The sequence below is a fragment of the Megascapheus bottae genome, chromosome 15 (assembly GCF_031878675.1).
Source record: "Megascapheus bottae isolate mThoBot1 chromosome 15, mThoBot2.hap1, whole genome shotgun sequence".
Taxonomy (NCBI): domain Eukaryota; kingdom Metazoa; phylum Chordata; class Mammalia; order Rodentia; family Geomyidae; genus Megascapheus; species Megascapheus bottae.
Window position 1 is genome coordinate 21,405,753 of NC_143523.1, and position 13,672 is coordinate 21,419,424.

Genomic DNA, 13,672 nt, shown 5'->3' on the forward strand with positions numbered 1-13,672 from the left:
TCGGTGGCTACCCTTCCATCATTCTCCCCATCTCTCCCATCCACTAGGCCTGGAGCCCAAGTCCTGGCCTTAATGTTGATCATTTGCAAAGACCTGACCTCATCCTCAGTCTCTCAAAACAGCAACAAAGTTGGAACAGGAAGATAATGGATCTCAGCTGCTTTGTGCTTTTAACTATGCTGGGTAACTAGGCATCTCTCAGATCATATGCATGAAGATAAAGTTTTGTTCCATATAAAAGAAAAGTAGTTAATAGTCTCCTCTGGGTGCTAGTTAGACTTGGAGCTCATGGCTTTGTTTCTTCTTGTCTTCAGAGATACAGCTCTTTTAGTTGCTGCCTGTAAACAAATACTAAAAATAGTTTAGCAAGACTTTGAACCTGGCTGTTCAAAGAACATCATGTCTGTCTGTTTAGATTGTTTTAGACTGTTACCTAATGAGTACATTGTACAAGTGAGCTGAATTTTTGCAGGTGAAAATTGTCACTAAATTGAACGCATCTCAGAAAAGTGTTTTAGAATGAATGATTTTTAAGAAACTAAATTTATACTGTGTGTTTAAGGAATAAAGTGGCATTTTACCCCTCCCTTCCAACTTTTGCTTATCTTCTGTGCAGGAGTCTTACCCCCGCCCCCTCCACTATCAGGGCTGAGCCTGAGTAATTACTCTTTGGGTGACAAGCCCTGATGGGAACCTAAGTTGTCAATAATAGTCATAGCCAGTAGAGAATTTTACACTCAGAATTAGCTACTACAGTCAAATAAAGTAGGAGAAATAATAGACAGAAAAAGACCTTGGGTTTCTTAATTTTCAGTTTTCAAAGATGTGATAGTATCTCAACTTAGCTGCTGGTTCACAGGTCACTTGTGCAACTGACTCCAAACCATGCTTACTGCTACTGGCTCATTCCTCCATGTGCTTGATTACTTCAATTTAGTTATTAGCTTCATAAAGGCCTCGAGGGCTTTAGAAGCCTATCAAAGTGCTGAGAACAGTGCGAAGTTTTAGACTGCCAAGGTATAACTCTAATCTTAACCATGTGACCTTGATGAGAGATTCCTTTCCTTTTTAGTTGGGCCTGTGCTACTAAATTAAGTCTACAAGCATGTTGAGTGTTTACTGTTTCCTAGGATTCTGTAAGACACGGTAAGAAAGAAATCCATACTATAACACCCAGCCTCTCTCTTTAGGATGCTAAAAATCAATTTATGACAAATTTCAGTGAGAAAATCAGTCATAGTAGTAGGATGTTGGTTTCGACAGGAGAGGCCCTGCCTTTGCATATTTGCACTGTTAATGCACAAGGCCTGGGAAAGTATGTTCTTTTCTCCACAGTAGATCCCTCACTGGGAAACCTGTAGGAAGGAGTTTTCAAAAATGATTGTAGGATGGAAAGAGTTTGCTTTGAACATAATAGTAACAGTTGCAGTTATTAATCACTTGCTTGTTCAATGCTTGGCACCTTATATTTATTGCCTTATTTAGTCCTCAGAACCAGCTCTATTTGATGAAAGTATTTCTTTTTTTTTTTTTTTTTTGCCAGTCCTGGGCTTGAGCTCAGGGCCTGAGCACTGTCCTTGGACTTTCTCAAGGCTAGAGCTCTACCACTTGAGCCTCAGCACCACTTCCGGCTTTTTTCTATATATGTGGTACCGAGGAATCGAACCTGGGTCTTCATGCATGCTAGGCAAGCACTTTAACCACTAGGCCAAACTCCCGGCCCTGATGAAAGTATTTCTATCCCATTTTAAAAATGAGAAAAACTGAGGCTTAACTAATGAGTGGAGGATGGAATGTGAATCTAGGAAGGCAGGCTTTATTTTTGTCAATTGTGGGGCTTGAACTCTTGGCCTGGGAGCTATCCCTGAGCTCTTTAGCTCAAGGGTACCACCATACTCCTGGGCCTAGGCATTGTCCCTGAGCTCTTCAGCTCTAGGTTACTGCCTTACACTTCCAGTTTTCTAGTGGTTAATTGGAGATAAGAGTCTCATTTACTTCAGTGCCCGGGCTGGTTTTGAACCGTGATCCTCAAATCTCAGATTCCTTAGTCGCTAGGATTACAGGCGTGAGTCACTGCACCTGGCTGGAAGGCAGACTTTACAGCCAGACTCTTACGCTTTGTCCTCTCATTCTCTCTCTCTCTCCTGGGTTTAAATTCTATGCCTGGGCATTGTCCTTGAGCTCTTCAGCTAAGGCTAGTGCTCTACCACTTGAACGAGCCACAGCACCACTTCTTATCCTTCTTATCCTTTCTTTTTCTTATCCTTTCCCTGTCTCTTCCTCTCTTATCTCTCCTTCCCTTCCTCTTTCCTTCCTTCCTTTCCCTCCCTTGATTTTCTTTTTTCCTCTGTCCTCCTCCCTTTTTCTCCCTCTCTCCTTCCTTTAAGCTATGAAATATCAAACAGTACCATTATCATGCCCTTATTTGTCCTTGCTGTCGGAGGAATCTGAGCAGGGACTGTGAATTCTATTAGCTGATGGTGGGGAAATAATGAAAGAGTGATCAGATCAGGGACAAAGCTACCCTTGTATTCATATAACCAAGGCCTGAATATTTAGTTTCTTTCCAGGGCCTAGGCACTGTCCCTGAACTTCTTTTGCTCAGGACTAGCCTCTACCTTGTGAGCCACAGTGCTACTTCCAACTTTTCCTGTTTATATGGTATTGAGGAATCAAACCCTGGGCTTCATGTATGCTAGGCTTAGATTTGTCTCTGAGTTACTCTGTGCTCAAGGCTAACATTCTGCCACTTGTACCACTTCTGGTCTCTTTCTGTTTTTATGATACTAAGGAATCAAACCCAGGGCTTGATGCATGCTAGGCAAACACTCTACCACTAAGCCACAGTCCTAGCCCCATGACCTCTTAGTCTTATCCCTTAAGAAACTGCAAACTGTAATTCTTCTGTATATTGCCTTGACAATAACATTAAATTTTTTTTTTGGAGGAAGGACAGTTTTATTATCTTCATGTACAGAGAGATCAACATTGCACACTTAACCCAGCTTAGTGGCCAGTTCCTTAGCCTTTGCCTTTTCAAGCTTGGCAATTTGAGCCACGATTTTGGACCCAGGACGTTGCCTCCCCAGTGACAACGGATCTCATCATATCTGTCATTGTAGTTGATTCTGATAGCTTCCACCAGCTTTGCCAGCGATCCTTTGTCTTCCGAGTTGACTTGGGTGAAGGCAACAGTGGTGCATGTCTTCCTGTGGACAAGGCGGCCCAGCCTGGCTTTTCCCTTAATGATGCAGGAGGGAACACCCATCTTACGGCACAGGGCAGGCAGGAATACGACCAGCTCCCTGGGGTCCACATCATGTGCGATCACCATAAGCTGAGCCTTCTTGTTCTCCACCAAGGTAGTAACAGTGTTAACCCCTGCTCAAAGGACTGGTGGTCTCTTAGTGGGGATGACTCCTTTGACAGCAGCTTTCTTCTCAGCTCTGGCCTGTACTTGTGGGCCAGCTTAAGTAGCTGCGTAGCTGTCTGGCGGTCCAAGGCCTGGGTAAACTGGTTGATTGCAGGAGGCACTTTCAGCAGCTTGTACAGGATCACCCTTTGGCGTTGCAGCCGGATGTAGTGGGCCATTTGACAAAATGGGTGAGGTCCCTTTTGAGCTGGATGTCCTGTCCAATGCCAAAATTCTTGGGCCTTTTCTCAGAGGATTTACACCTTCTTGGCTTCCTGCTTTTTTACGACAGCAGGGGCCAGGGCCACCTTCTTCCCCTTGGCCTTTCAGCATCTTGGGTGGCTGGAGAGAGAAAGGAAGAGGGATTCTAACATTAATTTTTTTTTTTTTTTTGCCAGTCCTGGGCTTGAGCTCAGGGCCTGAGCACTGTCCTTGGACTTCTCAAGGCTAGAGCTCTACCACTTGAGCCTCAGCACCACTTCCAGCTTTTTTCTATATATGTGGTACCAAGGAATCGAACCCGGGTCTTCGTGCATGCTAGGCAAGCACTTTAACCACTAGGCCAAACTCCCGGCCGAACATTAAATTTTTAAAAAGAAAAAAAATGCTAAGTACAAAGTAGGCCTTCACTAATGATTGAACAGCTTGATTTCCCAAGATGTGATTTCCATTTTGTAGAAGACATTGAGCCAAAAAACATTTTTTTTTCCAGTCCTGGGGCTTGAACTCAGGTCTTGGGCACTGTCCTTGAGTTTTCTCAAGGCTAACACTCTACACTTGAGCTTTTTTTTTTCCACTTCCTGCTTTTTCTGTGTATGTGGGTACCAAGGAATCAAACCAAGGGCTTTGTTCATGTTAGGCAAGCACTCGACCGCTAAGCCATGCTCCCAGCCTCAAAAAGCATTATTTTAACTAGTTAAGTGAATATCTGCAGTAGGACAAAGCACTGTAGTATACATTTATAATTCCAGTATTAATGAGGCAGGAAGATCTGGAGTTCTAGGCCAGCTTGGGCATCAGAGTCCGGTGGGAAAAGAGATTTACTTGGAAGTCCTCTGAAAAGCCCTTCATGCTCCCCCCTCCCCCCAGTCCTGGGACTTCAACTCAGGGCCTGGGTGCTGTCCCTGGGCCTCTTTGTACTCAGGTCTAGCACTCTACCACTTGAGCCACAGCACCACTTTCGGGTTTTTTGAGTAGTTTACTGAAGATAAGAGTCTCACAGGGCCGGGAGTTTGCCCTAGTGGTTAAAGTGCTTGCTTAGCGTGAATGAAAACCCGGGTTCGATTCCTTGGTACCACATACATAGAAAAAAGCATGAAGTGGTGCTCAGGCCCTGAGCATGAAGTGGTGCTCAGGCCCTGAGCTCAAGCCCAGGACTGGCCAAAAAAAAAAAAAAAAAAAGAGTCTCACAGACTTTCCTGCCCAGGTTTTCAACTGTGATCCTTAGGTCTCAGCCTCCTGAGTAGCCAGATTTACAGGTATGAGCCACCAGTACCCAGCTTTTTTTTTTCCTTTATGCCAATACTGAAACTTGAACTCAGGACTTGGATGCTCTCCCTGAGCTTTTGTACCCAAAGCTAACATTTTACCACATGAGCTTCAGTTTTCAGTTTTTGGTGGTCATTGGACTGAGATCCTCCAATCTCAGTCTCCTGAGCAGCTAGGATTACAGGCATGAGCTACTTATGCCCAGCCCTGAAAAGCTTTATTTTCCTTATTTCCTTTATTCCCTATAAAACAACTTTTATAATTGTTTGATAGACCCAGGGGTTTAAACTGGGGGTTTAACAGGACTAAAGCAGAACTGTAAGAAATAAAACAGCATGATTGTCATCTATTTAGGAGGATGAAAGATTGACCTTGAGATATGAGGATTTATCATAAAAGAAATCTTTTTTTTTTTTTTTGCCAGTCTTGGGGCTTGAGCTCAGGGCCTGAGCACTGTCCTTGGGCTTTCTCAAGGCTAGAGCTCTACCACTTCCAGCTTTTTCTATGTATGTGGTACCGAGGAATCGAACCCAGGTCTTCATGCATGCTAGGCAAGCACTCTACCACTAGGCCAAAGTCCCGGCCCTTATTAAATCTTTTTACCACCAGCCTGAAGACCATAAGATAGAGGCCTGAAAAGCCCAACTGAAATTAATGACATTTAAATTCTAAGCTTCTAAGTAAACACTAAGAAGTCAAAATAGCAGCGAAATCTTAATTCTGCTGAAAATGAGCGTGGAGAGCTCTGTAAAGTTTTGCTAATGGTTGAGTAGGACGGAGTAGGGTCTTCACTTCCTACTGAAGAGACATGACAAGCTCTGGAGTCCTGAAGAGCCTGGTAGTCAGGGAAGCTCTAACATCACACCTGGATACTGAGTTTCAGTATACTGAAGCCGTTCTCTCTATAAAAAAACAGCAGAGGCTAGATGAACTGACAGGCAGCTTTTCTTCGGTTCTGAGCAAGACTGTAGACCTTCCACTCTTTCCCAGTTAGAGCAGCATGCTCAGATGACATTCTGTAAGGTCTCAGTCTCTTTGGAAAGAATGAGAAGTGGCCCTCTACTTACTGTACCTCCCCCTCCCTCCCCCCAGAAGTTGGCTTTAGCATTGTATTTATCTTTTGGCACCTGACCCCAAAGGGAAAGCCACACTAAATTGTTGGGTTATAGACATTGTTGAAACTGCCTAGATTTTAGAGCTTAGGAAAGCATATATTTTATTTTACCTAGTTCTTGGGGCCTGGTAGTATCTTGAAGGAATTTTGCCTTTTGGGGCAGGGAGTGGTGGGGGGGGGAACCTTAAGCCACGAACTTCCAAGCTAAGACTTTGGCTGTAGCTATTTCAGTAACAATGTAGCCCACTTCCAGAGAGGCCTGCATTACTTTTGGGTGACTGCCAGTGCTGGAAGCTGACAGATGGAGTTAAAGCAGAAAAACTAGCCTGTACTGGGGTCTGTGGGACACAGAAGGCAAAATGAAATATGTAGCTGATTGGAGAGAATCCTAAGCAATACATCTGCCTTAGCTATCTCTCCACTCCAAGAAACTCTCACATAAGGACATAAGCCTTGGGGTCAGGACTTTGGCCTAGTGGTAGTTTGCTTGACTAGCATGCACAAAGATCCAGGTTCAATTCCTCAGTACCACATATATAGAAAAAGCCTGAAAAGGTGCCGTGGCTCAAGTGGTAGAGCTCTAGCTTTGAGAAAGCCCAAGAACAGTGCTCAGGCCCTGAGTTGAAGCCAGGACTGGCAGCAAAAACAACAACAACAAAAAAGAGGACACAAGCCTTCTCTGTGTTCCCCAGCATTTCCGTTGCCTAAGGAATTCTTGGCAGGGAGGATTGTTTGCTTCCAAGACAAGTCTGCTGTGGCACAAATTTGGACTGGTGAAAGGAACAGTCCAAAGGCCTTTTGCACCCATCTATTTTCAAGCTCTCAGCTATGTCCTAACTCATCAGTTCCCCCACCCCCAAGCTCCCTACTGAGCAAGGAACTCTTCATGATGTCATAGCCTTCCTGACTTCCAGATAACTTCATTCAGTTTACCAGAGTAACCAATCATTCCATCTCCTTGTCATTCCTTTCTTCCCAACTCATTTCTGCTAACATGATGTAGTCCCTCCCCTCCAGCGGTCCTGCCTTTGATTCCTGGTTCTAAACTAAAGTCAGCCCAGGATATGGTGATCCCTTATTTATTTATTTGTTTGTTTGTTTGTTTGTGCATGCCAGTCCTGGGGCTTGAACTCAGGACCTGAGCACTGTCCTTGGGCTTTCTCAAGCCTACAGCTCTACTACTTTAACCACAAGCACCACTTCCGGCTCCCTCTTTCTTTCTTTTTTATACTTTCTCTTCTTTCTTTCTTTCTTTCTTTCTTTCTTTCTTTCTTTCTTTCTTTCTTTCTTTTTCTTTGTGGGTCATGGGGCTTGAACTTGGCCTGGGCACTGTCCCTGAGCTCTTTAGCTCAAGGCTACCGACCTATCCTTGAGCCAAGCCCCACATCCAGTTTTCTAGAGATTAATTAGAGATAAAAGTCTCAAGTTCTTTTGTGCCGAGACTGGCTTTAACCTTAATCCTCAGATCTCAGCCTCCTGAGTAGCTAGGATTACAGGCGTGAGCCACTGTGCCCAGCTCACTTCTGGCTTTTTCTGTGTATATAGCACTGAGGAATCGAACCCAGGTCTTCATGCATGCTAGGCAAGCACTCTATCACTAAGCCAAACTCTGGGCTCCTAATTCCTTCTATTTTAACCAGAGATACCTAAGTTTCCAGAGTCTGTGGAAGTCAGAGAGGCCAGATATGAGATTATATACCTGTAGTCTTAGCACTTGGGAGACTGAGACAAGAGGATCACAAGCCAGGTGCCAGTGGCTCAGGCCTGTATAATTGGAGCTACTCAGGAATCTGAGAGCAGAGGATCACGGTTCAGAGCTAGCCTGGTCAGCAAAACTCATGAAAAAAAGCTGAAAGTGGAGTTATGGATCAAGTAGTAGAGTTCCAGCCTTGAGCAAAAATGCTCAGAGACAGCACAAAATGATGAGTTCAAGCCCCAGGACTAGCACCACCAAAAAAGAGGAGGTGGGGCACAAGCACCTGGACTACATTCTATATTTAAAGCAAGCCAGTGCTGTATAGCAAAATCCTGTCTCAGAAAGAGGGATGAGGAGACAAAGGAAGGGAAGCAGGGAATAAGGAAGTAAGAGAGCCATAGTTGTGGAGACTCCCCCTCTTCAGAAGCTCCAGCTTATTATTATTTTTTTTTTGCCAGTCCTAGGGCTTGAACTCAGGACCTTAGCACTGTCCTTGGGCTTTTTAAAGGCTAGAGCCCCCCTACGTGAGCCACAGCACCACTTCCAGCATTTTCTATGTATGTAGTACTGAGGAATTGAACCCAGGGCTTTGTGCATGCTGGGCAAACACTTTACCAGTAGGCCAAACTCCCAGCCTCCAGCTTATTTTTGAAAGTGTTCCCTGTACCCTGAGGCTTATATGCCCAAAAGTTGCTTCCAGGCAATGGATAGGAAGGCTGAGTTGGCACTGAGAGATGAAAACAAGTGGCAGATGGTGCTGAGGAACATCCCAGGACCAAAGGGATGTAGTTCCAGAAAGGGAGAAGCAATGAGACATTGGCAGAAGTCTTACTCAGCAATGATGACAACTTGGCCAGAGGAAGTTTCAGGCCATGAGTGCTGGTGACCTCAGACACTTACTCTTCTTTCACCTCTTCCCATGTTGTTTTACCACAGCCACAGTAAACAGCCTTGGTGGTCAAGCTGGGCTGGTCAAGAAAGGTGGGAAATGAAAAAGATTAGAAAATGGTCCAGAAACTTAGAGTAATTGCTCCCTGCCACTCTGTTTTCACAAACATCTTTGCTTAAGGCTGAGACCCTGCCTGACCTGTGACTTCCCCCAGGTGCTAGAGGTAGTACGAGCCAACTATGATACACTCACACTGAAGCTGCAGGACGGCCTGGACCAGTATGAGCGTTACTCAGAGCAGCACAAGGAAGCTGCTTTCTTCAAAGAGCTGGTGAGTAACCGCCACCCCCATTCCCCTCTCTCTTCCCGAGTCTCTCAGAGGACCCATTCCCAGCCATTGGGTTCTATTGTACAGGTTTGCCAAAGTCTGATTAAATAAGACTAGAGGACTTTACTGGGTTTGGGTATATAACCTCTCTATAAAAGTAATGCTGGGCATGGTAGTTCACACCTGTAATCCTAGCTACTCAGAAGGCTGAGGTCTGAGGATTGCAGTTCGAAACCAGACTCTTATCTCCAATTAATCATTAGAAAATGGGAAGTGGGGCTGTGGCTCAAGGGCAGGGTGGTAGCCTTGAGCTGAAGAGCTCAGTGACAGCGCCCAGACCAGAGTTCAAACCCCATGACCCCCCCCCCCCCGCAAAAAAAAAGTAGTTTGAAAGAAGTTTGAAGTTTGAAAGCAGCACCGGAAGGAGATATTCCTGAGATGGCACTGCTCACCTTCTGTGCAGCCACAGAGATAGTCCTTGCGTAGTTCAACTGACATTAGGTATGTGCTCCCAGTGGAAGCTCTGGCTTAGTGCTTACTTTTGTCCTTAGAACAAATTATGAGAGTTGGATTCTTCTTTCCATGTCACCATTTCTTAACTTTCTAACTGGCTCCTAATCTGTGTGTCTTCCTAATACAGTTCTCCACCTTTACTTCCCCATATCCACTCATATTTTCCAATCATTCCCTACCATTGACCACCAAAAGCCAGTAAGCGTTTGCTCTGCCTCTTACTTCACTTTGCTGTTAACACCTTCATAGAACTGTACTCTCTCTGTTGATTGTCCCTTTACAGCCCCATGTTGAGAGCTGTTCTCAGGAAAAGCCCAATCTCCTTACAATTGTTCTACCCAGACAGGTTGGTGGACAGAAACATCCTGGCTGGGGACCAAGGTCAGGACACCTAGGCTTTGCATTCACTTCTCATCTCCTCAGACCTCCCTCTGCTGGGGCAGAACTTACATCAGCTTGGTTTTAACTTCCCTTTGTAAAGTCTGTGGTAAAGGGGCTAGATTTTAGATTGTTTTGTGCTAAATCCACTGCCCAGCTGTGACCCTGAGGACTTCTTTGCAGAAAGTTAGTTGGGAACAGGAAAGCCATTAGTATGAAAAGAGAGCAGGTAGATTGTTTTTGTGAGATGTTCAGTGAGTCTTTACATGTCGGAGGTGAGGAGGATATACTACTGGAAGCCAGAAATTAAGAGAATAAATTATTGAGAGCTGAAGAGGGTTATGAAGAAGAATTAAAAGAGATAGATTTTGAGGCTCTTGGGCACTGCCCCACCCAGTTCTTACCCCATCTGAACCTCTGGCACAAGGAAGAAAATGGATCTGGTGCAGTTGGAGCTAAGGAGTGTTAGTTGCTTGATATTTACGATGCTGTCCTTTCTTCTTATTCCTGCCTGACTTCATTAATTTTTCTATATATCAAAGCAGAAAATGAAGGAACTTCAGGGACCAGGGTGGACATCCATTCTTTTCCTCCTCTCCTCCTTCTCTCATAAAATGCACATGCCTCTATTCCATGGATGACCATCCCTGCAGAACCAGGTTGATTCCTCATGGCATGCTCCCACAGTTGGGAGCTTGGCCCTCTGTGCTCTTCATGGCTCTTTCCCCTGCCAACACTTCGTCTTGGCCCTATGCCTTAGGCACTGTTTGAAGACCAACTGTCTCCTGTTTTCTCTCTGCCTGTGTCCTACCTCTACCCTTTCTCAGGTTCGATCCATTAGCACCAACGTCCGGAGGAACCTTGCCTTCCACACACTCAGCCAAGAGGTCCTGCTAAAAGAGTTCTCCACCATCTCCTGAGGCTACACTCACCTGAGCCACTGGCTGCCCTTACCTGTGAGGCTCCTGGACTGGAAAGGGTGTGGGGACTACCTCTATGGTCAGAGAGAAGCATAGACACCCAGTCTCTTGGTGAAGGTTATACTTCAGTGGAGCTTGGACAACAAGGGCAAGCCAAGGATGATTTTATTTGGGGAGAAATGGGTGGGCAAAGGGAGAAGTGTCCAAAAATGTGAGACTTCCAGGCTAGGCACCCTGGATACCTCACATTTCCAAATGAGATGGCAAGTTTGGGCTTCTGGCTTAACTTTCAGGAGCTGGCAGGGCAAGCCTCAGGTTTCACCAGTGCCATGAAGGCAATGGCTTTCCTTGGCCTCTGAAAACAGATAATTCTCACATATAGCTGAGCCACACCCTGCATCCTCTGAACCTTAGGCTGAGCGAAGCTTGAAATCTGTGTCCCCTGTGCCCTCCTAGCCACCAACACATGTGCTCACTATTCTGTCATTAGCACCCTTAGCTTAGGGTAGGGTTGGAATGGGGCACCGTTTTTCTGTTTCCTAAATTCATAGTTGACTCCTCTAAGAAATTGGAGATTGGAGTCTGTCTGGTGCTCTTGCTGTCTGGCCATTTCTTTGTGGATTTTCTTTTTGGCACCAAGACTGTCACTGTTCGCTTTTCCCTGCCTTCCAGTCCAGTTATTAGCACAACAAGCCCACAACTTAACCTTTCATTTTTAGTCCGTTTTAAACTGTCTTAAGGTGTATGTGAAATAAACATTAACAGGTTTTCTGGAGCCCTCAAGGTGCCTACTTTGCTGGTTCCCTTTCCAGCAGCCTCCCCACCTTCCAAATCACCTCCTCCACTGGGGAGCCTCTTCTAAGCCCCTTTCACTGTTCCACCCCCTCACCCTGCTGTTGTTTACATCAGCCTGCCCAAGAATTTCCTCTGGGGAGGAATCTGTTCCTGCTGTGGTCTGGTGCCTGGGAGAGAAAAAAAAAAAACCTTTTGGGGCAGGGTGTTCCATCTGAAAGAGGCCAAGTGAGCATCATGCAGAGCTGCTTTCTTGTCCTACTCATATTCTAGATGGGGCCTAAGGCAAATCTCACCTTTTAGGAAGTTGATCTATGGTTTTCCCTTTGGATAAGTTTCCTTGGGACCACTATAGCTTTTCCTTTCCCATAACTACCCCCGAAATAGCTAGTGCTGTAAGATCCTCCCTTTCTGAAGCACTCTCTAAAGTCCCTTGGATGGCAGGACAGCAGGGAGAAAGCAGCCCAGGATGAATCTCAGTAAGTCCAACAGTGAGAACAGGTCTAGGATTTCTCAAGTTGGTATCCATTTAGCCTGAATCTCTTTGAGATATTTGCCCTTCCTTGGAACTAGAGTTTTGGATGAACAGAAAGAAACTAGTTTTAGAGAACCCACCAATAGATTGCCATGAGTTGATGTAGATTCTTAGGCAATCACACAGGCTGGGTCATCTCCGATTACTGATCACTAGATGGATAGTTCAGACTAAGGAATTTAAATGTGTTTTCCTCCATGCTAAAGTCAAGAGCAGTTGAATCTGAAGCTCAAGGCAAATCGAAACTATTAAAAATTGATTTGTGTGAAAGTCTTTTTAGTGTCTTTTTTAAAAAGTTATTTATTTATTGCCAGTCCTGTGGCTTGAGCTCAGGGCCTGAGCACTATCCATGGGCTTTCTCAAGGTTAGAGCTCTTCCACTTGAGCCATAGTACCACTTCTGGCTTTTTCTGTGTATGTGGTAACGAGGAATCAAACCTGGGTCTTCCTGCATGCTAGGCATGCACTCTACCACTAGGCCAAATGCCTGGCCCCTTCTTAGTGTCTTTTTTAAATTTTCTGTTGTCCAGACTTACTTCCACAGAGTGAAGATAATCTCCCAGGTTCTGAGCCCTTCTAGCTAGTTCTCTTCTGCCTGTCCTTAAAGATGCTCTTCTTGGGCGGGATCCAGTGGCTCACACCTGTAACCCTAGCTACTCAGGAGGCTGAGGATCCAAGTTCAAAGCCAGCCCAGGCAGAAAATTCCCTATGAGACTCTTATCTTGTTAAACCACTCAAGAACCAGAAATGGTGCTGTGGCTCAAAGAACACTAGTCTTGTGCACAGAGAAGCTATGGGACAGCTCCCAGTTCAAGCCCTTAGGCTCAAGTCTTGACAGCTGACCGCCAACCATGTCCCCCCCCCCCAAGAAGAAAAAGATGCTCTTCCTGGAGGTGTGTGGTTCAAGTAGAGCATTTACCTCACATGTATGAAAGTGTCTGCTTATGTTCTGCTCATGCCCAGCCTCTGCTAGGTATATGAAGGCTTCTTTAAGTGTCAGAAGGGTATTGCTCCCAAAGACAGGCCTTCCTACAGCTGCCTGTTCCCTCTGACCCAATCAAATGTTTGGAAATTAAATTCAATTGAAGAAACTAAATGTTGTGGACTCATTGAATGTGGACTTATTGAGGCAGTCCTGGAGAGCCACCAGACAAAATCCCCCATCATTTGGCCAGGTTGTGGGCTTTAAGGCTAGGAGTCTTGGACAGCATCCTGAGAAAAATCAAGACATTGAGTTAACTCTGCCCTCAGAAAATGGACTAATCTTAAAAGAGAATGATTTCATAAAAGGAGCAGTCATGCTCATCCTCAATTGGCTCCTTAAACTTATGCTTCCTAAACATGCTTTAAAAAAAAAATCTATAGGACTAGGCAAATGACAAATGAGATAAAAGGCCAGAAAAGTTGAAGGAAAAAACTGACCTGGTTCACAGTTTTCCTTCCCAGAAGGCCAGGGGAGTCATTAGATCAGGAAAAGAGCTGCCTAGAACCGAATGAAACTCAGAAAAAGGGTCCGGGAGAGTTGGATCCTGCTGGAACTTGAGTGAAGGAAAAAAAAAATGCCCTTGGGCCAGCAATGAACCTGTGTCAGAGGCTGGGCTGACTTTT

General features: G+C 45.1%; 1 protein-coding gene and 1 pseudogene across 4 annotated transcripts in view; one reads left to right on the top strand and one right to left on the bottom strand.

The window, feature by feature from the left end:
• Armh3 (armadillo like helical domain containing 3) overlaps window positions 1–13,607 on the top strand; it is a 179,015-nt gene extending 165,408 nt beyond the window's left edge. For all 4 annotated transcript variants that reach the window (XM_090346028.1, XM_090346029.1, XM_090346030.1 and 1 more), the window contains 2 exons: window positions 8,814–8,930; window positions 10,646–13,607. In XM_090346028.1, the coding sequence (XP_090202154.1) occupies window positions 8,814–8,930; window positions 10,646–10,738 (210 nt within the window). In that variant the 3' untranslated portion in view covers window positions 10,739–13,607. The remainder of the gene's footprint in view (window positions 1–8,813; window positions 8,931–10,645) is intronic.
• LOC150053913 (large ribosomal subunit protein eL8 pseudogene) lies at window positions 2,934–4,483 on the bottom strand (annotated as a pseudogene).
• Window positions 13,608–13,672: the final 65 nt, after the last annotated feature.